Source organism: Leptodactylus fuscus, chromosome 5, assembly GCF_031893055.1.
Source record: "Leptodactylus fuscus isolate aLepFus1 chromosome 5, aLepFus1.hap2, whole genome shotgun sequence".
NCBI classification, from domain to species: domain Eukaryota; kingdom Metazoa; phylum Chordata; class Amphibia; order Anura; family Leptodactylidae; genus Leptodactylus; species Leptodactylus fuscus.
The window spans coordinates 21,312,154-21,338,398 of NC_134269.1; the positions used below are offsets into that span (position 1 = coordinate 21,312,154).

Consider the following 26,245-nt stretch of genomic DNA (forward strand, 5'->3'; position numbering starts at 1 on the left):
GGTGCTTGCACCACCTGCTCACTAGCAGCTTCCAGCACCCAGGGACGGCTGCAACAGCTGATCCGTGCAGGGTCTAGGGGGTCAGACTCCACAGATCACATACGGATAACCTTAAAACAACTCAGCAGCAAGTGTTCAGTCTCCCTACAGCAGATATGAAGCATTGCACGGATCCATGGCAGGTAATAGGCAATTACAGGGAGGTACTAACAGGGTAGCCCAGTATTTAGGACACCCCAACAGGTTCAGCTATAAACGGATTACCGCAGGATTTACAAGCATCAGCCGCCAAGTTGTGACTACCCGGATATTTCCCTTTTCCAGCGGCTACAGAATCTAGTATTCCATATAACACACTCATATACTTGGTGACAGATTAGGACCTGAGCGGACAAAGGACAGCAAGTCAATGAGAGAGAAACTTTACCATCCATCGACGTGTGGCAATATATACCGCTGCATTCAGCGCACTGTCGGCTTTCCCAGTATGTGCCCTGTTACATTATTTCGGCACAGATATCTCCCCACTGGCGTTACACATGAAGTTGTGACAAATTAATGTACTCAACTGCTCATATCAGTCCTATATACACTCACCGGCCACTTTATTAGGTACACCTGTCCAACTGCTCGTTAACACTTAATTTCTAATCAGCCAATCACATGGCGGCAACTCAGTGCATTTAGGCATGTAGACATGGTCAAGACAATCTCCTGCAGTTCAAACCGAGCATCAGTATGGGGAAGAAAGGTGATTTGAGTGCCTTTGAACGTGGCATGGTTGTTGGTGCCAGAAGGGCTGGTCTGAATATTTCAGAAACTGCTGATCTACTGGGATTTTCACGCACAACCATCTCTAGGGTTTACAGAGAATGGTCCGAAAAAGAAAAAACATCCAGTGAGCGGCAGTTCTGTGGGGGGCGGAAATGCGTTGTTGATGCCAGAGGTCAGAGGAGAATGGCCAGACTGGTTCGAGCTGATAGAAAGGCAACAGTGACTCAAATAGCCACCCGTTACAACCAAGGTAGCCAGAAGAGCATCTCTGAACGCACAGTACGTCGAACTTTGAGGCAGATGGGCTACAGCAGCAGAAGACCACACCGGGTGCCACTCCTTTCAGCTAAGAACAGGAAACTGAGGCTACAATTTGCACAAGCTCATCGAAATTGGACAATTGAAGATTGGAAAAACGTTGCCTGGTCTGATGAGTCTCGATTTCTGCTGCGACATTCGGATGGTAGGGTCAGAATTTGGCGTCAACAACATGAAAGCATGGATCCATCCTGCCTTGTATCAACGGTTCAGGCTGGTGGTGGTGGTGTCATGGTGTGGGGAATATTTTCTTGGCACTCTTTGGGCCCCTTGGTACCAATTGAGCATCGTTGCAACGCCAAAGCCTACCTGAGTATTGTTGCTGACCATGTCCATCCCTTTATGACCACAATGTACCCAACATCTGATGGCTACTTTCAGCAGGATAATGCAATGCCATGTCATAAAGCTGGAATCATCTCAGACTGGTTTCTTGAACATGACAATGAGTTCACTGTACTCCAATGGCCTCCACAGTCACCAGATCTCAATCCAATAGAGGAGCATCTTTGGGATGTGGTGGAACGGGAGATTCGCATCATGGATGTGCAGCCGACAAATCTGCGGCAACTGTGTGATGCCATCATGTCAATATGGACCAAAATCTCTGAGGAATGCTTCCAGCACCTTGTTGAATCTATGCCACGAAGAATTGAGGCAGTTCTGAAGGCAAAAGGGGGTCCAACCCGTTACTAGCATGGTGTACCTAATAAAGTGGCCGGTGAGTGTATATGCCCTGTATATCCTCCTACTGTACCAATTATACAACAGGTAGTGCACACAACATCTCAGAGATCTGCAATCCACTGTCAGAGCCTGCAGAGGGGAAAAGCGCTAAATGATGCAGAATAGACAAAGACCAGAGATGGTTACACACATGGCAGCTTATGCTAAAAACTGAAGTGACCGGATCGCCCAAGGCTGCATTCTGTTCTCACAGTTTAAAGGGAGTTTATTTTTGTTTTATCCAGGGATTTAAAGCACTAGACTTTGTGATTCTGATCCTGGGTAGCAGAACCAGTACCCAGCCTATCCCACGTTGCTTTGCTTCCTGTATCTTCCACATTCACAGGTAGCTCCCTGAAGTATGGGGGGGGGGGGGGGTCTGACTTATTTGTCCAGTCTCTGTAGTACAGACAACCACCTCGAAAAGTGGGAGAGGAAGGAGGCAGAGTGACAGATGGGTGCTGGTTCCAATGATATGGCCCAGGTTAAGACCCAGTCTGGACCCCTGACCTTTTGTTCACATCGTAGTTAGGCGTTCAGTATTCTGTTGAGAGTCTGCATGGGGACCCCCAAATAGAATACCGACCGCAAATGCAAGCGCTGTGCAGTAAAAGCACATGGACCCCATAGATTATAATAGGGTCCGTGTGCTGGTCACACGCTGCCCGCACGAATCATGCAGGCAAGAAAGTAGATTATGAACTACTTGCCTGTCTGCATGATCCCTGTGGAGATCTGGTGGCAAGCACAAGGACCCCATTATAGTCTATGGGGTCCATGTGCTTTCACTGGCACACCGCTTGCAGTTGCGTACTGTATGCTGTTTGGTGGGGGGGGGGGGGGGGGGGTGTCGGTCCCTATGCGGACTCCCCCTGACGTAACAAAATGCAGATATGAACGAGGCTTTAGATACAGCACTTAAAGAGTCCAGAGGAAGTGTAGAGAAACCCCGTACACTTGTGGCATCAGGAACAGAATTTATAGCCTTCTCCAAGTGGGACCAGGTTCCAGATTAGTGATGGGGCAAGTCCAGGGATCCCTGACAAACATCCCCCAGCTAGAACAGGCTGCTGCTCCGTTCAAGTCTTTGGGTGTGCCTAGTACTAATCTGCAATCTACTGCGAGCAATGCCAAATTTGCTTCATACCCCCCTGTATGAAGCAATAGACCAGTGCCCCCACTGATCAGCCCACAGGACAAGGAGACTTTATAAGAAAAGTCTTTCATCATTTTCTAGTCACCAAAGTGTTCGGACCATACCTTGGATCTTGGCTTTTTATAGTCCAATGTGTGAAGAGGACCAAGGACAGGAGTCAGGTTCTTCCATGTATAACGTGAATGGTGTGACAACCTAACCTATAAGGTCTAAGCCTTGGGGTGTTCATCTAAGTCTATCATGGAAGCCATCATGCTGGGAGTTGTGGTTCCAATACAGGTCAGACCCCACTTCTGCCCCATCAATTGTTGGCCTTGATGTAACATACTTAATAAAGTTAGTTTAAATTTTTTTTATTTTAATGTTTCGGCTCACTCCAGTAACGCCTGAATGAAACGAGACATACCAAAAACCCTTTTGACACATCCCACTGTCTTAAAATAAAATCTTCACTTATAAAACAGGAACAAAAAAAACGAAACAAATATGCAACATGAAGTTGAAAACACTAACGCATTAAAATACATAAGCTTGATAAGTCACTTCACAGAATTAGGGGCAGGGTGGGGGGGGGGGGGCAGCAGAGGAGGGGGGTGGGGTAGGACTAGAGTCTATCTGTATTGGTAATTCATGCTGTGATCCGCATTCCTGCCGTAGTTTCCGGTGCCTCCTTGGGGTTGCTGATAGGAGCCGGGGGCGCTGTAGTTCTGACCGGGACCTTGATTGTAAGTGGACTGTGTGTATCCTACAGAGGAAGGAAAGACGACGTTAAAAGGGATCCTTTACAAAATTATAGGATATGGCATATGAAAGTCTTCAGTCCCACCAGGATGGCTGCAGATAGAAGTCACGTGACCACACACCCTTGGTAAGGGCACAGAATATTGGGAACTCTGAAGGATATTTAGTGCTGTGTATGGCCACAAGACACTATCTACAGTCACTCCCTATGATCAGCTGTGCGAACCCTGCAACCCAATCATTAACTGGCACAGTGCCACATTCTGTAGTGGCTGTGGCTGGTACTGCACACAACCCTGTAAAGGCAGAGCTGCAATAAGATGGTAGAAACCATACCAGATAGAAAATGTGAAATGAAGAGTGCCGTAAAGAGGTTGCAGCGCACATGAATAACAGTCCGCTCCTTTGTAGTGGGGTGGGCGTGAAAGACCTGATCTCATGCACCATTCACTAATGTCTGTGATCAGTTGATATTCCAGTAGGCTTCTGCCACAGAGTATAACCAACCACGTAGATCGATAATGTTACCCAAGTACAGATTGATATGGTCCCACGCACATGCGGCAATCTGTACTGGAAAATCCAGTCTCTACATGAGTCCAAACCTAGTTGAGAGGCGCTCGCTCCATGTGCTGTAAGTAGATTGGAGTCCCTGCCTGCTTGCTCCAGTGTCCTATACTGTACAGCACAAGAGCGCGGAGCCATATACAGGCAGAGACATTTCCTCACCCAAACCTATAATGCTAGATCCTAATCTGGTTTGTTCTGGGATTAGGGGCCTTTATAAACACCAGAACCCTTACCTTGGTATGAGGTATTGTTGGCACCACCATAGTTGGTTCCGGCGTTGTAGCCACCAGCACTTGGAGCAGTGTATGAATTGCCACCTCTACCACCAGCACCGTCACCACCGGTATAACCTAGGAAAGAATAGCAAGAGTCAACTCCAGACAGAGGAATCAGAATAACCCGCCACACCGGAGACGCTGATCCAGCCCATCTAGTCTTACCTGAAGCTGCTCCGCCACTGTAAGAGTTGGAGTAGGAGTAGGAGCCTCCGCCAGCTCCCTGAGATGCTTGGTTGTAGCCTCCCTTTTGCTTCTGTGGTGGCCCGTAGCCTCCATACTGGCTCTGGTTGTAGCCTTGCTGTGACTGGGCCTGGTGTGCCTGATAGCCCTGGTTATAGGACTGCTTGTTGGGAGCACCTGAATGCTGCTGTGCTGGGGGCTGCTGCTGCTGAGATGGGGGCGGCTGTTGCTGCTGCTGTTGTGGCGGCTGCTGTTGCTGTTGTGCTGGAGGTTTCTTGTTCACAAAGGGTTTAGCAGGAGCTGGTGCAGAGTAACCTTCCCCTTGGTAGTAGGAGCTGTAGCCCCCAGAGCCAGCGCCACCCCCGGCATTACCAGAGCCGCCTCCGTTGCTGTAGAACTGGCCTGCAAAGAGAAAGAAGGAGCAATTGTTAGGACTGCAGTGACATGTGACCAACCTGTACAATGCAAGAGAAGCCGATACCTCCTGACAGCTGGATATACAAATAGGCAGTGACCCAGAAGCTACAGCTGGACGGTGTTATGACCCTGTCTGGCCTGATGGATCCCCAACACCAAATCATTTACAGACAGGCAGCGTCTAGCCCCAGGCTTTGATCCAATGAAGAAAAGCTGTGTCTGGCCCAGTATTGTAGCACAGATGTCTTCTAGATACTGGGCCACCTTGTGGTCCTCAGCTGTGTCATGTGACCAGCAGTACAAGCTTTATTACTGCAGATCAGCAGGGTTTAGTATATGTATATCACGTCAGTAAGCCAGAGTTTACCAGCAGTCTGCAGAGTAACAAGTGTGAGAACTCAGGTCTTCAGCAAACAAGTAGTGTGAACCCACCCAAAGCTTCTCCAACTATGTGCAGAGCTTCTCTACCCCCTGGAAGAGCCTTACAGGACGTCCAAAAGGAGAGACTATAAAATTGACTTGCCATTCACGTGAATTGCTACCAGTTGGTGAGTCTGTGCTGATCACATGACAGCGGAGGACCAGAAGGGAATGGGTAACAAATATGGTCCTGAAAGGTTACAATTTCTATAATCGTGAACCTTTATAGTATTTAGAACCATTGTACATATGGCTTGGGAGATCAGCCATGTCCACCCACCTCAGGGCCCATTCCTGGCAGCAGATGGAGCCTCCCCGGATCTAGGACTACTGAGATGGGGACATGGCTTAACCCACACAATTAAGTAGTTTATGGCCATGACCACCATGCCATCCATATGTAGGAGAGAGTGTAGCGGACTTACAGGTAAGTGCACAGTAGTTTAGTCTTGACTTGAAGCAGATGTGGGGAGCAGTACAAGTTACTCAGTCATTGCAGCTCCTTATACTGACCACTATGCTGGAACCAGCATTAAAGGGACTCGATATTAAGGGCTGAGGTCATTAGACTGAGCTCCACCATGATCAGTAGTGTACTACAGCTAGAAGCCTGGTCTATACACACTGTCTGCACCATCACAACCCCACACCTAGTCACTATTAGAGTTAAACAGATCCAATCAATCACGTTTTCAGGTGAAGCCAAAGTTGTGCAGGACTAGAAAACCTGGCCGCTTTATTCTCCGCAAGTGACCTCATGTCCATGGTCACATGGCAAAGCTACAGCTCAGTGCAGTGCCATGGAAGAGAGCAGGCCCAAACTGCAGCAGGTCACTCCTGAGAGGAAGAAAGCGGCTATGATAAAGTCCTGCACATTGCTTTTACTTCCAGCTTAGCTGAAGTTCTGGTGTTGTCCCCTTAAGGCCGGGACAAAAACTGACTGGGTCATAGTGGAAAAAAATTGCAGTGTTTTTATAACAAGTGCAAAGTGGACGGGATTCTAGCGCAACCCATACCCACTTTGCGGTAAAAACCATGGTGTGGACACACATTACAAGCTCCAAGACTGCCACGATTTTGGAAATCTCAGCATGTCAATTATATTTATGGAAACAGTCAGTTTCCCCATAGATATAATAATTGTAACAAAGTCCAAAGGAAGACACCATGAAGTTTAAAACGCAACGGAAGAACCACGATGTGTTGCCACCGCGTTTCTCCCCCCCCCCGTGCTTTATTGCCATGGGTCGTCCTGTGGGGCCTTGGCCTTAAGGTCAATAAAGTCACCTCATAAGGAAAACCACCTGAAGACCCAGAACTGAGCACAGTTATAACCAGACCCTCTCCCCCTACTCCCTGAGAGACCCATTACCAAGTTAACCACATTGTCCCAGCCTGACAGTGACTAGCGCTGGGGTCGTCTGAGCCTTAAATTGATGGTTTTCTGGCCCCAGATCACTTTAGCACATTGATGACCCGTGTACAGACTAGGTCATCAGTATGTGACCTCAACTGTGACCTCAACTGTGACCTCAACTGTGACCTCAACTGTGACCTCAACTGTGACCTCAACTGTGACCTCAACTGTGACCTCAACTGTGACCTCAACTGTGACCTCAACTGTGACCTCAACTGTGACCTCCCCCCCCCTCCCCAGATCAACACTGACACCATTCTGAAAACCAGAGCGTGCTAGTAGACAGTGTGCATACAGTCCTAGTGGTGGATCTGGAGAACTGCAGCACCTACTGAATAGGAGAGGAGTATGCTCCATGTCCAGAAACCGCTTCCTCAGCCCAGATTATTGGCACAGTGTCCGGGTGCCAGCCCTGAAGTCACACACTACATTATGACCAGTGTTGTCTTAGACAACCCCTTTAAGTGACTGTTACCTCTTTACCGGCTGGGGGGTATTCTATTTTAAAGGAAAGCTGCTAACCAGATGTCTTAGATAAAAGGGGTCACCCCCATTTCTACTTCTCAGGAAGTGATAGTGTCCATTGGTCACAGGGCCATGCAGCAGCTTTGCATCATTCATTTTAATGGGATCAAGATGTAGCATCACCACGTGACCAATGGATAGGATATCCCTTAAGCATAATGGTGTCGCAGCAATTTCAGGTACACCGTGGCAGCATACCATTATGTTAGCAGCTTATGTTAGGGTCACAAGCCTTCCGGCAAATCCACCCAAGATTTTGCTTAAGTCGGCAGAGTAGAATCCTACAGGACTCAAACAATTTTTGTTGAAATTGGTGGAGAAACCTGTCGAACCCCATTCTATTCTACAGGGTCTTCAGTTTTGGGCAGACAAATTTTCCCTTTCCGTCATTCAGTTTGTGCCACCAACAATAAGACCCATGAAAAAAACCCTAATAAAAAAGGTACAGTAACTAAAGTTATGGCCTACAGAAGTCAATGAATACAGAAGTGGTAGATAAGCTTTGACCTCGAGAATTAGCAGCCCTTTACCTCCATACCACACCAATAGAGAAAGTCCTGCCATCTTCATTAGTGATGAGTGAGAAGTATTCAAATACCTCGCCGGCATAGGAATACGAGTCATCGGCCAAACACCAAGGGGTTACACGCTTTGAATAGTCGATGCGTTTAACCCCTTGGTGTTCAGCTAATTACATGCATTCCTATACCAGCACTGTATTCGATTGAATAGTACTTGCTCATCACCAATCTTCATATTCCTCCAGTATGGCATCCGAACATACAGTGAGAGGTGCCATAGCCAATACTAAGGCAGAAGACAGGACGCCACTACAGGACTATCCTGCTCCGGGGATGCAGTCGGAAAGTTTTCTACAATTTAGAAACAGATATCCCACCCTCAGGATATATCGGCTGGACTGACTCTTACCACCGCTAGAATCACAGTATGGAGTGGGGGCCACATGCTATTATTGCTGTCAATGTGCTAAGTGGAGATCACAATTCACAACCTACCCTCAGGATCAATTGAGTCTGAACCCCAGAGGGCCACTAAGTGTTTGAGGTACAGCTATAGTCCAAATGAATCCACCAAGTGGTCTCCAATGTAGTGACCCACATGTAGGACGTGCAGCTCAACACCATAGAGATCACATGGTCATGTGGCAGCTGAGATACATTACACACAGCCACAATACTTACCGACTAGGAGGCCACAGGGGTATCGTAGGCCTAGAGAAGACCAGGAACACTTTGTATTGCTGCTCAGGACTAGAGCTTCATTCTAAATCAGGACTGATAATCTTTAGTTTGCCAATATGGAACTAACCTGAATAGTTTTACACTTCTACAACTTACCGTATATACTCAAGTATAAGCCGAGGCCTCTAATTTTACCACAAAAAAAAATGAAAACTTATTGACTCGAGTAGAAGCCTGGTTTGGAAATCCATCATTGCAGAAAAAGTCTGGTCATGTGCATTACAGCTTCATAATCCCCTGTGTGCCTTGTAAGAGTTAGATATGTGAGACATATGGAGGTAATAATTCGGTATCTTCATAATTAAGGTCCTTTATTAGTACCCCCATGTGTCTCACATATTAGTAACCCTTATATGGGGCACACAGGGGTTAATACGAGGGACATGATGGGGTTAACGTCTAGTAATGTGAGGCACATGGAGTTAGTGAAACTAGATTAATAACCCCAAATGCCTGACATTACTAGGAATAGTAACCCCAGCAGGTACCTGCGTGTTACTGTCACTTCCTCTCCTCCATACGACAGACATCTTCTATAAGACACAATGAATCCTGGCCACTGACTTATCTGCCGATGTTACATTCTAGTTTCTACGGGACCTTTGATGACAGTCACGTGACCTTACATGACAAGCCAATCACAGAGGAGCAGCACTAAAGGACCCCTCCATTTAATTTATGCAGGTTCTTTAAGTTTCTGTGCTCCGTGGATCCTGACTCGAGTATAAGCCGAGGGGGAGGCTTTTTCAGCCTAAAAACTGTGCTGAAAGTCGGCTTATACTTGAGTATATACGGTACCTTGACTAGGTTTTTGGCCCTTAATGAATCCTATAGAGGAACAGAATCCCTGCACTGGAAAATAAATAAAAACCTGTACTGCCATATAGTGTAGTACATAGGCGTGTGCATAACCCAGTGAGACCACACCACTATTACGACAAGTGCCACTTTCCACAGTAGTTTATACAAGATTTATTAAAACATTATGAACACGCAAATTAAAAACTGCAAGTTTCGGACAATAAAAACCACCAAGTAGTAGTAAAAAAAAATAAAATAAAATCTGCCCAGAGGGGGGATAGGGTCTCCATGATAAAAGGGCAACATCCAGAGAAAATGACTGGCCAAGTGACACGTCAACCGCTGACTTGAGTAAAACAAAGTTCCACTTGTGAAAAGTTCTCAAGTAAAGGCTCAAAAACTGCACAATTTTTTTTTTTTTTTTTTTTTTTTTTTTTTTTTACAATGCTGCGGGCTACGGTCTGTAAGCTTGAAGTGAACAGTTCCCAAAAAAATATGCATGTGGAAAAAAACAAAAAAAAGTAAAAAGGTACAGCAGAGCTTTCATCTTGTGGAGCTCAAGACAGTCAGGAGTAAAGAGCTGGTTTGTGGGTTTTTGAGAGGGTTGGGCGCAATAACGCTATAGATGGTCTAAGCGGATGCAAAATCATGATAACCGTAGCAGTCTGTGAAAAAGTCACCTACAAAAGGGGGAGACAGCAGAGAGAAATAAAATTAGAATCCTCTGTAGATCGGCCATTGTGCCAGATTATTTCACTGCAAGTTTTTTTTGTTTTTTTTTTTTTTTTTTTTTAGATTTCTCTGCTCCTGTCTCCCCCCACGAGTGGGGGACTCCTCCAGTGGGAAGGGGTGCTAGGCGACGGGAGGAAGGGTTTTTAAGTCTATACTCAACTTGGGAGTGTGAGGAGAGATCTCACACCGCTAAACCAAAGCAGAGAAATGTAAAAAGGTCCGACAGAATTAACGCACATTATTACCAGATAGACATCTGCTCTGTAAAGTATACCCAGTGTCGGCACATCAGAGAAAAGTCGCCATGAGGGCTGGACCGGTACACGAAGAAGTCCCCGTCCACCAGGAACCAGCAAGATCACCGGTATAGGCTATGGCTACATGTAGTCAACAAAAGATCGCTCTATCACACCCAAAACTGGCGACCTGGTAACCTGCATTGACCATGCGATCTTAGTTGTCCTGTAACCACGGCCTAGCCGAGCAAGACCTGCCATTCCTGGTGAAATGAAACCGTACAGAGTCCGCCAGAAGAAATGAGGACGGCTTCTAAGATGTGACGACGGGGCAGACTTTAAAAGCCAACCAACACAAGCTGCTCCTTGTACTATAGTGTAGCATAAGACATGGATACGGTGACAGAGGCTCCATAGGTCAAGGTCTATGTGGTTTTACTAGAAGGTGCAACCACACGACGCATCACATGAAAGAGCTTCTGTCAGAGTATGCTTAACAGTTTGGGAAGCGTTCACATGCGGCGGATTGATTGCAGACGTTCCATACACCTGAATGGGATTACTTTCAGGAACGCTATTCACCAAGCGGGTCAGTTTCAGAAACTTCTGCAACAAGTTAGCCGTGTGAACATCTCCCTAAAAGCAGCTTATTTTAGCTAGTTCCACATTGAACCAGTTGACGTTTGCATATTCGGCTGCTCTCGTGTCCAACCTCAATATGCAAAGGGAAACTGAACACGTAGCGATAGACAATGGATGTAATAAAGTGCAGTAACGTGTCTACAAGTCGTTTGGTTCTCTTGGATGTGACAGAAGTGGCCTTTCCAGAAGGATTCCTGTCCCGTAGGATTAATGGTGTGTTACTGTACCCTGCCTTTAGAGGAAGTGGGGGAAGGGAGAGATCTCTGGCGGTAAAGTTGAAAAAAAATAAAAAAAATACACAAGAGTGATGCCTTCTTGTTCCAGTCACGCTTGGAAGTGTATGTTACCAGGTGGAAGGACTGCAAAGCTGTCCCCAAAAAAATACAGCAAAACCATTGATCACATTGCCCAGAACCAACTGCACTCAAGTGCTTTTACTGAATGTGGCGGACTCTGAAGATCCCAGCCAGCCACTCTTCTGCAAAAGGCGGCAAACAAAGTTTACCTGACTTAAGGGGTGCCTATAGGATGACTAGCCATCAGGTAATCTGACGTACCCCTTTAAGTGAAGGTCCTGCCTTAGTGCACACGATTACATTGTACTGCCTGTATGGTTGTTGTATCCAGCACAACACTTACTGTATCCAGCCGTTGCGGAAGTTTGATAGTTGTAGTTTCCTCCATATCCCCCATAGCCACCTATAGAACAAGAAGGAAGCTTATAAGTATGTCTAAGGCAGACAAGCATCAGCTATAATCCTTATGTAAATGCATTAGTATGCGCCTTACCTGAATTCATGTAACCGTGATTGCCACCAAAGCCGCGTCCCCTTCCCCTGCCACGATTCATGCCTCCCCGCCCACGGCCTCGCATGCCTTGGGGTGGTGGGACTTCACTGTACATCATGCCGAAGCCCTGGTTATGCTGTGGATAGAAGGTTTACATTCAGTTAGGAGCAGCATTACAGAGAGGAATGATCTAGAGAGCTCCATTTACAAGAGTCTTACTTTTCCTCCTCTGGGGCCACCTCTTGGCATCATTGGTGGTCGCTTCTTCTTGGGAGCTTCTGTGAAGGTCATGTAATCTGGAAAGAGTTTTTCTAATGCGGCCAGCGCAGCGTAGGCCTTGGCCACCTTCTTGTTGGATCCGGAGCCTTGGAATTTCACATTATCTACTTCCACCTGTGAAGATAAGGAAGCATTGGTAAGACGCAATGAGAAGAGAGAAGTTTACCAATGCCATGTTCAGCTGTGTGTGGTGGAGGGCATTTACCATTCCATCCACGCTGTCTTATCTGTACGTGGCCCTTTTACTGCACAAGTCTACAGTAGTCCGACATGCAGGACCTCCCATAGTGCAGCAGGATTAAGAGGCTTTTAATTCTAGTGTATAACATGCCAGTGGGGGGGGGGATGGGTTTACACTACACATTACTAATCTGGCTTGAAGTCTGCTGATGGAGTCAGAAGGCCTAGTCAGATACATGAGGGATCATACTTTGGGTGCCCCATTACAGGTCTAACACCAGCTGATGTCCAGAGAACAAGGCATTTCTGGCACTCAAGATGGATGTTTTTTATGCGTTTATTGCAGGCATCCAAACATCCATCTTGAGTGCCAGAAATACCTCGTTCTCTGGATTATGGCGGTGAGATTCCTTTCTGAGCACCTAGCATACACCGAGTGACGGATCAGTAAAAAAAAAAAAAAAAAAAAAAAAAAAAAAAAAGTCCGACATCCGCTCAGTCTTTACATGATAGTTACCTCCATGACAAATCGTTTGTCGTGGCTGCCACCCGTCTCGGAGATAAGCTCGTACTTCAGTCCTCGCCTCTTTTCGTTCAGCTCCATGACTGGATTCTTGCCATGCTTTGTGAGTATAGGACCTTGCTGTTTAGCGCTCTAAAATGCATAAAACACTCAGTATCCGATACAGAAGTAAAGATTTAAGAGGAGTCTTCCTGACAGACACAATAGTATTACCTCTGCCTGGTCTGCGGCGGAAGCATCGCCCTGTGCAGAGTCATTCTGGGCTTGGGTCTGGACCACCGGCTTCTGCTCAGTCTCTTCAGAGCCTTCCTCTTTCTCTTCGATTCCAGTCGGAAGTCCCATGTCTTGCAAAACCTAAAGTTAAGACAGGCTCAGTTATTCTGTCATACAGGAACGACAGACTGACCGCCGTAAGTCATCACATCCAATGTACATACCTTAACTGCAACATGGAGCTTAGCAGTCTTCTTGGAAGGTCCTGAGGCCTCGAAGGTCTTGTCATCTACTTCCACAGACATGGTGAAGACGGGTGCGTGGACAGGTCCTGTCTGAGAGATCAGCTTGTACTGCAGGCCTGGCTTCAGCTGGTTTAGCCTCATCAGGGCGTTCATGGCTTGGGGAGGCTCGCTCTTCTCATCTGTACAGAAATACATGTTTACCTCAGCTTCTTACGCCAAGGAGTGACCTAAAGCGTACCTCCGATTATAGAGACACTTCTAAGCGTTCTACATTAAACTATCAATATAAAAGTTCTATAATGGAAGGTATGCTTTAAGTGCCAACACTGTCCCATATGGATAAGACTAAAGGTGGGGGGGGCTAGGGACAGACCTCAAGTGCTGGCACTTCGTCACAGAGCGCTGCACCCATTTAACCAAGCATGGATCCCACACGTTCTGTCCCAATGTATAGCTACACTAGAACTACAGGTCTACCCTGCAACTAACACTATATTTCAGCTGCCATGATGTATTGAGACATGGCATCCAAATTCATTGCAGGAGCCCTGGATCGATACCTCCTGACCAGAGGTGACCTGCAGTTCTTAGCCAAAGCGTTTGGGTTCACACTTTGGGAAATACCTGCTATAATAAAGTTTAGCCGTGAGAGCTACAAAAGGTTTCCATGCACTAGTAGCACCCTGCCTAACACCACTCAAATACCTTTCTTCTGAATCTTCTTTTTCTTCTTACTTGGCGATTTGTCCTCTCCGTCCTCCTCCATGGGTCGTTTCAGGGCTGGTATAACATAGGTGGTGCTGGGGGGAATCTGGACTGTAAGACAAAGGTAAACTAGTGTCAATTCAATACAATGCAGTGCTAGAACCATACATGCCACCAGAGGCAAAACCAAGCCTGGTTCCAGAGGGAAGCAGCCAGTTACATACCTGTATAGTCAATGGCGGGCTCTGGTTTTGACTTTTTAGGCAACTTTGAGGGTAAAGAGTCCATACCCAAAACTTTGTGTAGCTGGCCAAACGCTGCAAGTCTAAGAGCGTGCTGTAAAGTAAGGATAAAAGTTGAGAAATACTAGATATTAAATCCGGCAACGACAAGACAAGTGCCCTCTTTAGGTATAGAGACAAGTCAACCAAGCCAGGGGGTCCCATACCTGAGCACTGTGGGTTATGTCCTCCCGTTGCTGTCTTTCTAGGTGTCCGAGCGCATCTGTAGCTTCTTTTTCACAAGGATCGTACAAGCCGGGACCATCTGTAATATTTGATACAGTCAGGGCATGCATTTTATTAGAGTCCCAAGCTGTAATCGCCTTAAGGAAAAGCCCACTGACCTGGCATTAAGATTCCAGAGCTGAGGCATTCAAGGACCCTCCTGAAAGCTTCACCAGCAGCCATAGGTCGGTTGGCGGTGCCAATAGCCTTTTCACATAGCAGCTCAAGAGGCTGAAGAGGAACGAAGGAAAGAATTAGGAAAAGTTATATATGCCAAGCATACAGTACAGAACCAGAGACTATGGCTAAGGTTACATGTAGGGAGTGGATTTATATTAAAAGGCCATGGCCAAGCTTTAACAATACCAGGTGCTAAGAGAAATGAACCAGTTTTGCTAAATATTCAGATAATCAAACCCAATAGTCATAACCCCCCCCCCCCCCCCCCGGCAAATCAGACCTTCTTCTGTAATACCAGACATGTTAGCACAAAGTAGGGACTATTTGAAGAATTCAGGCATGTTTCCATGCTAACAGTAATCCTGTAGTCTGCATAGCAATTCAAAAATGTAGTTTTTAATTAAAGGTGGGGTACCAAAAACACTACCTATCCATAAGATAAGCAGCAAGGGTCCAATCACTGGGACCACCATACCCAGCCAGAAGGAAGGGACAGTTACATATGGCTTCTGCTGCTATTGCTTAGTACTGTCATGGGTGTCAAGTACCTTAAATGGAAAAATTCAAGGGTTTTTCCTGGACCTTAAAATGATTTTTTATCATACAGCTAGATAATATTAATAGTGGGGGGTGTAGGATGAGCCCCACACATGGCACGCACACAGCCTAAGCGTATGCAGCATTAGGGAGAGCAGTGTGGACTCTTCACCAAATATAGATTTGTGTAGGGCCAGAGCTTAGAAGCGCTGAGGTATCAGGTCACTAATGTAGAGGACGTCAGCACAAGATGTTACAACACTCCATGATCACCTGAAATCTCTTTGGTTGTGTCCTCACCGATCACATATTGACCAATCTTAGATAGGCCACCGATACACAAGTTTTGGAAACCTCATTTAAACTTTTGCTATCCTGTAGCTACTTTCAGGACAAGGCTATTTTGCCTGTTTTTAAAGAGGACCTTTCATCATTTTTCCCACAGGCAGTTCTATATACTGCCGGAAAGCTGACAGTGCGCTGAGTTCAGCGCACTGTCAGCTTTCCCGATCTGTGCCCGGTGTGAAGAGCTTACGGCCCGGTACCGTAGCTCTTCTATGGTCAGAAGGGCGTTCCTGACAGTTAGCCAGGAACGTCCTTCTGCCTCACGGCGCCAATCGCGCTGTACTGTGGAGCGGGGAGGAACGCCCCCTCCCCTCCCTGATAATGCTCGTCTATGGACGAGCTGTGTGAGCAGATGGAGGGGGGGGGGGGGCCGTTCCTCCCCGCTCCACAGTACAGCACGATTGGCGCCGTGAGGCAGAAGGACGTTCCTGGCTAACTGTCAGGAACGCCCTTCTGACCATAGAAGAGCTACGGTACCGGGCCGTAAGCTCTTCACACCGGGCACAGATCGGGAAAGCTGACAGTGTGCTGAACTCAGCGCACTGTCAGCTTTCCGGCAGTATATAACACTGCATGTGCCCAAAAGTGGTGAAAGGTCCTCTTTAGGGTCTTTTCTCTAAATTTTTACATCTTCAGTGATGGGCAGGCCTTATATGCTTATATGACTCCCTAGTGGTCACAGTCATGCAACACTGTACATAGCAAATCGGAAAGGCAGGAAGGTAATAAATATGCCACCTTCAATGACTGGTTCAAAAAAAAAAAAAAAAAAAAGGACAATTTTACATAAAACATTTGAAAAGGATCCCACCATTGAAACTCAATTTTTTTTTTGTCCCCAACACATAGAAATAGCCTTTCTTAAGTCTATTCTTCTGCTACCTTTAAAAGTCTTCTCCGGGCCTCCGTTCAGTAGAAATCCCGGTTTTCACCAGTATGCAAATGAGTTCTCACAGCATTGGGGGGTGTCACCAATGCTACAAGAGAAGTCTCCATCTTCTTCAGGAACGGGCTCTCTTCGCGTCTTCTTCCGGCAGTGGCTTCAAACTGCTAGGCCTAGGGCGAAGCCAACTGCACGTGCCTGCTGGTCACAAGAAAATGGTCGCTTACAATACAGTGCAAGTGGCCATTTTCTTGTGGCCGGCAGGCATACACAGTCAGCTTTGCCCTAGAGCTCTGAAGCCTGTGCCTAAAGATGATGCATGAAGAAGATTGAGGCGGTGCTGGAGAGTTCTCACAGCATTGGGGACGCCCTCAGTGCTGTGAGAGAACTCATTTGCACTTGGAAGCCGGGATTTCATCCAAATGGCGGCGCGGAGAAGACATCGAAAGGTAGAGATGAATAGCGTTTTGTTAAGGCTATTCCTACGTGTTAGGGAAAAAAAAAAATAAGAGTTTTAATATTAGGATCCCTTTAATACAAAAGAAAACTGCATTGAACATCCAGAAGATACATACCCATCCTCTTAAAGGTTCCCAGGTTGGAACACGGGTGCACAGATCTCGCAACACACGGATTACAATAACGCAGGATTTAAGCCCATTTGCCCTAGCCTGAGACAAGGAAAACCCCGGTTAGTATTCAATGTTACACCAACACAAGCCAGAAAAAAGAAAAAAAAAAAAAAAAAAAAAATTAAAGACATATAGTGCTACTTTGTCAAGGGTAAATGTAAGCTATGTTTAAGGATAAGCCTTATGTATGTTACATTAGCAATTACAGTGTAGTTATGCTAGAATTACTCTTAGAACAAAGCAGCAACTAATATCTAAGCAGAATAATGTATTCCTGTGAGGTGTAGTCACTGCGCCCTTCAGCGGCTGCCTGCGAGGTGGCAGGAGCCATTTTTTTTGCAGCACAGCTACTGCTCTGGTGTTTGCTTTAATAGTATTCTTCTACAAACATGTGAGTTGATTTAAAATTAAAAATAAAATATATAAAATGGCATTTACTACTTTTAAGACAGAAATAATAAAATGCAAACCTGGAACCACTTGGCGTGTCGGAGTGACGCCAATGCAGCAAGGCATTTCTGCCTGTCCAGAACGTCCGGAGGATCGCTGATTGATAGCGTTTCTATTCATGGATAAGAAGACAAGGCACGGTTTGACCAAGGGGTTGTCTGTCAGCTGGACAGGGGATGAGGCAGCTTCCAGAGGGCAGTGGGGCTTCTCTGTACTACTGCTTACATATCACCCTAACACACTGTGCTAATAAAGGAAGAGATCGGGCGTCCCCCAGTCTCACACTCTCCCGAAAACAAAATATATCTGGCAGCATCTCTATATAATATACTCAAGGCTAAGAAACTGACATGCCTAATGCGATAAAGCAGCAGTCTGCATAGGGTGCCATCAAAGGCTGCAAGGTACTGGATAAAAGAAACAGGTTTGGATCGAAACCGTTAACGCATTCAAGTTCATATTGCAATTTATTGTGGTGCGGAAAATCCTAACTAATGCCAGAATGCTGCTTTAAAGCCACAAGAGGGAAAGATCAAGAAAATAATAAAAAGAAGAAAGATAGAATCGTTCATCTGATGGCTGAGACTGCACTAAACCTTCCACCCAGCTCGACTGCCCTGGCCACAGCCCATGACAGAGAGAGTCCTGTTGGTCAAAGGTCCAGCGTCCCTGAAAATCGACAAACTAGAAGTCTTGATACGTGATCAGATGTCAGAACCATATAGCAATATATATTATCAGAAGCAGCACAACATATTGGGACGAGTCTGTGCTGCAGCAAGACCATGTCGTAAGACCAGGGTGGTTTTGTCTTTTTACATAAGGCTACCCTCATTTACTGGGACAGTCTTTACAGATATACGTTAGTCTATGGAGCCAGGCTGACTATCCAAAACGCAAGTCCCCGCTGGAATTAAACATGCTGAGTAGTCTCTTTAGGGATAAAGAGATGGCTTCAGATATTCTTGCTGCAACACATACAGCCCACTATTAAGAGATCATGCAAAAAAAATACTAGAAATACATCTACAACTGAATACAGCAGCGACAGGGCCTACAGGCAACAGCAAAGCAGGCCGTGTCCATGCTGTATGCAGAGACTGTAATATCCACAAAGGGCACCACTAAGTTATAAGACATTTGACAGCAAGGCCCAGAAAGGGGGAGGGTATTACAGTATATAGATTGATCAGCCAGTGCTGTTACAGATTAAGTCATTCAAGTGCAGAAAATCTCATTATGTGGAAGGGTAATATACATTATATGGGACTGCAGGGGGCAGAAGGAGAGGGAGGGGGATGGATAGGTAGGGACGGGGGGAGGGCAAGTGTTCGGTTATGGCCATTTCTCTGCCATACGTACCTCCGGCACTCAACTTCTCCACCTCCTCGCGGACCAGAGTAGAGGTCAAGCGGATGTTAAGAGTCAGCTGTGGCTCCTTGGAGTTCTTAATGACGATTGAAGCTTCTCGGATGTTGGGAACCACATCGTACTTTTCCTCAGAAACAGACTACGAGAAAGCACAGGTCATGCTACAGACTCACAGGTAGGAGATATAGGGCTTATATAGAGATGAGCAAGTACTATTCGACACTGCCGTTTCGAATAGCACACTCCCACAGGAATGAATGGACGCAGCCAGCGTGCAGGGGGTTTAAGCGGCCAAATGCCAGCACAGGCTGCGTCCATTGATTCCTATGGGAGCGTGCTATTCGAAACAGCAGTACTCATCTCTAGTCTTATAGTCCACAAACTGACTTACGGCAAACTGTACAACAAGGTTGTCAGCGACTTTCTTCAGGAGAGAGATGGTGGGTTTGTCCTTGCATAGAAGAACCAGTTCCAGATCCAGATCGCCCTTCAATAGAAGTCCTTTGGCAACAAGTCCAACCCTCATCACGCCACGAAGAGTCCGTGTAGAGTTCTCAGCAGATTTTGATTCACTACTGAAGGAGAAGAAAAAAAACAAAACAAAAACGCATTAGCCACCATAATATACCTCTAATACCTCCACAAACTTGCTTCCAACAATAGTAAATGCATACAAGGAGGATATTTACCCTTCCTTGCCCTCTTCAGAAGTTTCCTCCTGGACTTCGGTTTCTGGTTGGGGAGTTTCTCCAGTGTTAACCTTTTCTTGCTGGTCAATCCAGTCTGACACAGCCTTCAGGGCCCTCTCTGTTTGAGACACCATGTTCTGGACAGCCTCGAGCTCCTCTTGAGTTGGATACACCACGCAGTGCTTTGCCATAACATGGCGGTCATCATTCAGGAAGATGCGCATGGGACGCTGAAAGGGTCAGGGAAGACGTTAGGCCTAATCTCAAAGAGGACTTTTCATGACTTTGGGCACAGGCAGTTCTATATACTGCTGAATTCAGCGCACTGTCGGCTTTCCTGATCTGTGTCCCGGGTAAAGCGCTATCGGTCCCGGTACTGTAACGCTTTACAGTCAGAAGGGCGTTCCTGACAGTCAGTCAGGAACGTCCTTCTCCACAGCAGCGCCTATCGTGCTGTACAGTGTGAGCGGGGAGGAACGCCCCCACCCCTCCTGATAGTTCCTCCCCGCTCACACTGTACAGCACGATAGGCGCTGCTGTGGAGAAGGACGTTCCTGACTGACTGTCAGGAACGCCCTTCTGACTGTAAAGCGTTACAGTACCGGGACCAATAGCGCTTTACCCGGGGCACAGATCGGGAAAGCCGAATGCGCTGAATTCAGCGCACTGTCTGCTTTCCAGCAGTATATAGAACTGCCTGTGCCCAAATCAGTGATAAGTCCTCTTTAACAGCACAGATACAAAGGGCATTGACTCGGAGTGACGCGACTACTCACCATGGCTGCAGTCTATTCGGATGGGATATTCACACGCTAAGGATCTTTCCCAGGTAGTGAGCAGAGCTGCAAAGAATAACGCAAAGTGAGCAGAGGAAGACGCACACAATCCTACTTTTAGCACAGACGTTCACAAAGCCACTGTGACCTCCAAAGCACCATCTCCGTGCCAATGTGAATGCAACCTGAAAATAATACCCTGCAATATAAGGTGATTACCAGGCCCAGATGCATTAATGTGGAGGACAATGAAGGTGAAGAAATTAATCTGACAGCCACAGAGCCAGGCAACTAGAAACAAACACCCCAATGCAGAGAGGATCAGAAGCTACACAACCATGTTCACACTGCAGGAGGCAAGTCTGCAGTAAAGTAGGAAAACCACAGCAGTCACAACATCCTCAAGGTCTGTTTGCCAAAATCCTTGACAGAGCAAGGCTGCAGGGTCCAGACAAAATACACTAGTCACAAGAAATATGTATTTTAGGGATTGTCAATGCTACAGCAGCCACCCCCACCTCACCAACCACCATCAATAAAGCGAGACATCAGCAATAACAGAGAGGAACAAGAGGGTGAGCTGTGTTATAGGAATAGCCTTGAGGCCATGACTCAGGAGGACCCAAGACAGCGAGATAAGGAGGGGGGCTAATGGGATGTTATTTCATGAAGTAGAAAATCTACATTTACTTATCTGCCTCAGAATAGCAGGAGGAATGCTGGGGACATTAGACGTCTTTACCAACATGTAGCCTACTTGCCAGAATATATCTGTATTAACACCCCAGTTAAGGCAGACATTGCTCCAAGGGACCGCTAGGGCAAGTTCACACAGTAGGAGGGAAGGAGGATTTAAAGCAGTCTTCAGATTGAGCTCCACTACCCTGCAGAAGCCTCAGACACAGGGGCCTCTATAGTAGAGTTGGCCACAATACAGACAGAACCAGCAGGAGACTTTTTTTTCAGCCTCCTGTGTCTGACTCTGCATCTCATTGAAAACAATGGCAGGCAGACTCAGGGTGGAATTTGAAGCAGATTTTGAAGTCGATTCTGCCTTAAAAGCTGCACTGGGGTAATATGTGCAAAATTATTAGAGAGACCCAACCTACTGCTGGCTAAGTACAGGCTATTGTCTACTTGCGCTTAAACTGGACGAGTGATGGGGTGCAGGACCACCCCCCCGACAGACCCTCATCCTCAGCACATGAGATAAGAATACATCCAAGGAAAAATAATTCTATTATACTGGAAAACCAGGCATCTAAAAGGGATCCTATCAGTCAGACACTTTCTCTAGGTACCACGTCTGAATAGCCTTAAGAAAGGCTATTCTCCTCCTACCTTTCGTCGTCTTCTCCGCGCCGCCGTTACGTAGATATCCTGGTTCTTGTTGGTATGCAAATTAGCTCACAGCACTAGAAGTTACAAGTCACCACTGGAAGAAGACGCTGAAGAGGACACTGATGACAAAGATGGAGGCGTCACTGGAGAGAGTTCATTTGTATACAAACAAGAACATATAACAGTGGCGTAGAGAAGACGATGAAAGGTAGGAGAAAAATAACCTGTCTTAAGGCTATTCTGTCGTGGTACCTAGAAAAAGAAAAAAAAAAAAAGTGTCTGACTGATAGGATGCCTATAAGAGCGTATGTATGTGGTTAGTATTGTGGCCTTGCAGTGCTGCAGTCCTGGGTTCAAATCCTGCCAAGGACAACATCTACAAGGAGTTTGTATGTTCTCCCCATGTTTGTGGGTTTCCCGCTCACACTCCAGACATACTGATAGGGAACACTATTAGCCATTTTCCAAAAGGTGGTGCTATCTTCAGAGTTGTATGGACACAAGTCCTCACCGCACGTAACTCAGACCAGTCAGCAGCCTAAGGAAGAGACCTGAACATCCTGGGTCTTTTCCTTAGGTCTCAATTATCATGTGCAACAAGGACTTCTGCCAGGACAAGCTCCAGGGCGCTCCTGTTGTGACCAGTGATAAGGGCCTAGCCCTAATCGCCCATCTCAAGAGGAGGTTTAGAGATCTGGAGACTGTTCAGCAGTTTCCACAACTCCCATCGTATTACAGAAACCATGCAGCAAGCCGTGTACGCAGCTCCTGGAGATATGGAAACAATGGTGCATGTGCTACGCCGTTCCCATAACTCCTATCTATGTCTACGGGAGCCAGGAGAACAAAAGAGCAGCTGCTTTCAGAGATCAGTGTCACAGATTTCTTTATATGGAGCCTTTCCATTCGTGCACGGACAGTCTCATAGATAAATGTGTTGTATGGACACTGGAGGTGCTAAGTGCAGTGCTCGAAACAAACACCCCCATAGAGGTGAATAGAACACTGTTCATACACTACAGGATGTACACAGGGATCCATGTGACTAGCGATCAGGCCTCTGCCCTATACAGCAGCGTGCTCATGGTCCCCCTCCTCCTCACAGTCCATTCTAAGTATCTGATCACTATCTGGACCCCCCACCCATCACTAACCGGGGGCACATGGGGTTACACAGGCAACCTGCCCTTATATACATCTCCAGGACTGCAGAAGACTCTGCTCTGCTGTTCACCTAATGGGTTAATGAACTTGTGTACCCTTCTCTGTATTCAGTCTAGGGTATACGGCCCCCCGTGTGTAGCATTAGTCTATCCGATCACGAACGTCCCCTCACCCCCGCCGGTAACTAGTCAGACTGAGAAGGCTGCGGCAGATCTGCAGCAACACCGGACCTGGCCAATGGATTCTGCAGCACAATGGAGGCCGGTGTGAACAAAGCCGTAGGCAAGGTCAGAGGTCGACCAAATGGGGTCAAGCCCTTACCCCTATGAGACTTTAAACAGTCTGATAGCGGATATTACCTCTCTGACAGCAATATCAGGTAGACAATGAGTTTAACCCTTTATACACCATGCTGGTAGGAGGCATCAGTCCAATAAAGGGTTAAACATCCCCCTATGAGGGGTATACAGGTATATAGCGCTATAGCTATTCTGGGTGCCTGTCCCTTTAAGAGGTGAGCCTGCACAATGGCACCACATGCCATGCACATGTATGTCACATGTGGCCTCGTGTACTGAGGGGAGGAAACAGGCGAAGTCCTGAGGCCATGGAGAGAGAACACACAGCAATGGCCGAGGACAAAGCCCCTGCAACCTGAGGAGGAAACCCCGCACCGCCTCATCTCCCCGCCAGCCATCTTACACAAGAGAGAACTCAGACCGCAGCGAACAACGACCAGAGGACGAGAGAAACACACAACCCGCCGCGGCGGACGGACAATACCGGCGGAACCAGACAAAATGGCGGCGGCTCCACACAAGAGAAAATGGCGGCAGCCACCTTATAACCGCCTGGCGTAAGCAATGAACACAGGACTGTCTAATGTGAACTACGACAAGGAAGCAATGTCTAATGTGAACTACGGCAGAAACCGCCGAATGAAACCGCTTGGACGGCTTCATACTTACCCGGTGATGTGCGGCCTGACTGCGCAGCTAAACGGTCGGTGGGAGGAGGAGCTGCAGCGCGATTGGCTAATCCCACTCACGTGACGGCAGAGACTGGCGCGAAAGGATGGAAGCGCCCGGCAAGGTGGGATAGAACGAAAGTGACCGTGTGCAAGGCTATATATAGGGGGATGTAAGCCCCGCCCACTAGGTGTTGACGTTGCCGGTTTCTATTGAGAGGTAGGAATTCACAGTCGAGGCTTGGAACGCAGGACGGCTGTGATTGGCTGAGGGGGATTGGTGATGCTGCTCGCAAGATGGCGGCTTAATCACGCTTTAGCTTTAGAGAACAATGAGGCTCCATTGAGAAACAGGGAATCATGGAGGATCTGATGAATTCTCAATGAATTGCTGTCGCTGTGGAGGATGTTTGGGATATATTAGCGAACACAATACAATTTTACACTGTGACGTTTCTAATAGATTAGGTTGTGGAACTACAACTCCCAGCATGACATTACACCACCAAAATCTGATCAGGGAGGGTCCAGGAGAGGACAACCCCACCAGCGCCTGAAATGGAGGGTCTCTGGGGCTTGATAAATAAAATAAAACTACAATCCATCACCATTTGGAGCGCGGGGGTGTACAGAAAGATGGTGCGCCAATTAGGTAATGCCTCCAGCCTGTATACAGGGCCTAACATGGAGGAGCTCGCTTGTTGTCACCCACAAGTCACATGCTGTGTTGTAGGCAACCACTTGACCGTAGACCCTTTATTTACCAGGAAAAACTACTTTTTTTGCCAAAAGAAGGCCATACACATGTTTTAAGATGAAAACTATTTTGTGTTATACACGCGGAGTTCATGGCCATCACAAAACTGCATTAAAGGGATTGTCCAGGAACTGGACAAGTCACACAGAAGGTCGGGGAAGGCGTAACATTAAAAAAAACCTCATAAAACGTCACATTTGTCCTGACGCTCCAGGGTCAGTCCATGTTGTCCATACAGTCACATGTTGTGTCTGTCCTGCGGCCCACGTAACTACTCAGACCAAACAGCGACCACTGAGGCTGCTCATTGTCCTCAGCAGTCATATGGGGTGCAGAGTGCAGCTGAAGGGGGTATTATGGCGGGCATCGGGGACAGGTGGGTATGTATTTTCTTTTTTTATGTTACTCCTGAACAATTCCTTAAAGAGGGAGCGGATTTTGGCGCTGAATCCACGTCATAATCCGCATCACAATAGCGGTCTATGTAGACCGCTAGCTCCCTTTTTTCTGTTGTCGCTCACGGAAAAAGAAGCGAGCTGCCCTTTCTTAAGGCAGATTCCGCGGCTGATTCAGCCCCGGCGTCCACCTCGCGGCAGCACCCTCCGGGCTAGCCTCATTCACTTGGGCCTAATCTGGAGTGGGAAGCCGCGACAGTCATGGAAGACGCATTTTGGTCCTATTCTGACATGGCTTCCCGCATCAGAATCAGGAACAAAATCCGCCATTCTGCGTCTTAAAGGGGTTGTCCCACGTCGCATACTCGCTAGTCTTCGCTGGAGTAAATTCTTCTGTCTTCCGGCTTTGTTGTGTCATTGGTGGGCGGGGTTACAATTTGCAAAGCCAGCGGCGAGAAGTCGTTGCTTCTATGCCGCTGGTCCTTCGTGTACGCTGCCGATGCACTAGGCATTGGACGTACAGCCTTCACAATGTAATACAGACCCGGCATCCGCTGTAATAGAGAGGCGGATGCCGGGGAGTGTTAGACGCCGGCACAGGTGAAGCCAGCAGCGGCAGGAGCGATGCTGCTATTCCGCTCCTCCGCCCTCCCTCCCCTCCGGAATAGCAGCATCGCTCCTGCCGCTGCTGGCTTCACCTGTGTCGGCGTCTAACACTCCCCGGTATCCACCTTTCTATTACAGCGGATGCCGGGTCTGTATTGGCGGCCCCTTCCCCCCAAAGGGTAAACTACCCCCCCCCCTTCCAGGCTCACTCCCGTGCACTTAGCCCCTCCTCCCTCCCCCCTCAGAGCAGCAGATACATCACTTGACTTTTGAGCAGATAAGTCAAGGAATGTGTCAACAAAGAAATGAATAAAGTAAGATAGTGGACAAACAAAGCAGTTTTGCTGAAGCAGTGTATTTAGGAAAAGTCTTACATTAACAAGCAGTATAGATAGGATCCTTGTGATGGGACAACCCCTTTAAGCTAAGGAAAAAGCAGCGGAAAACAAGCTTTTTCTGTTCAAAATTTGTCTGGTTTTTTTTTTTTTTTTTGGAGCCATGTTGGAAAGCGAATGGA

The 26,245-nt window shown here is 47.1% G+C and overlaps 1 protein-coding gene across 3 annotated transcripts; it reads right to left on the reverse strand.

Annotated features, from left to right (window-relative positions):
* Positions 1-3,311: 3,311 nt before the first annotated feature.
* On the reverse strand, positions 3,312-24,112 carry ILF3 (interleukin enhancer binding factor 3). Of its 3 annotated transcripts, XM_075272608.1 has the most exons (20): positions 23,972-24,112; positions 20,499-20,564; positions 19,723-19,952; positions 19,425-19,608; positions 19,025-19,172; positions 17,683-17,774; positions 17,156-17,251; positions 14,755-14,866; positions 14,578-14,675; positions 14,354-14,465; positions 14,130-14,240; positions 13,404-13,603; positions 13,180-13,320; positions 12,961-13,098; positions 12,204-12,377; positions 11,985-12,120; positions 11,835-11,894; positions 4,726-5,145; positions 4,519-4,635; positions 3,312-3,719 (listed from the first exon to the last, which is right to left on the reverse strand). In XM_075272608.1, the coding sequence occupies exons 2-20, from the start codon at positions 20,499-20,501 to the stop codon at positions 3,586-3,588; spliced, it is 2,706 nt and encodes a 901-aa protein (XP_075128709.1). In that variant the 5' UTR covers positions 20,502-20,564; positions 23,972-24,112; the 3' UTR covers positions 3,312-3,585. The 3 variants fall into 3 exon arrangements, with proteins under 3 accessions (XP_075128709.1, XP_075128711.1, XP_075128710.1); XM_075272610.1 differs by lacking the exons at positions 3,312-3,719; positions 4,519-4,635; positions 4,726-5,145 and adding an exon at positions 9,717-10,265 and having other exon boundaries at positions 19,425-19,605; XM_075272609.1 differs by lacking the exons at positions 3,312-3,719; positions 4,519-4,635; positions 4,726-5,145 and adding an exon at positions 9,717-10,265.
* Positions 24,113-26,245: the final 2,133 nt, after the last annotated feature.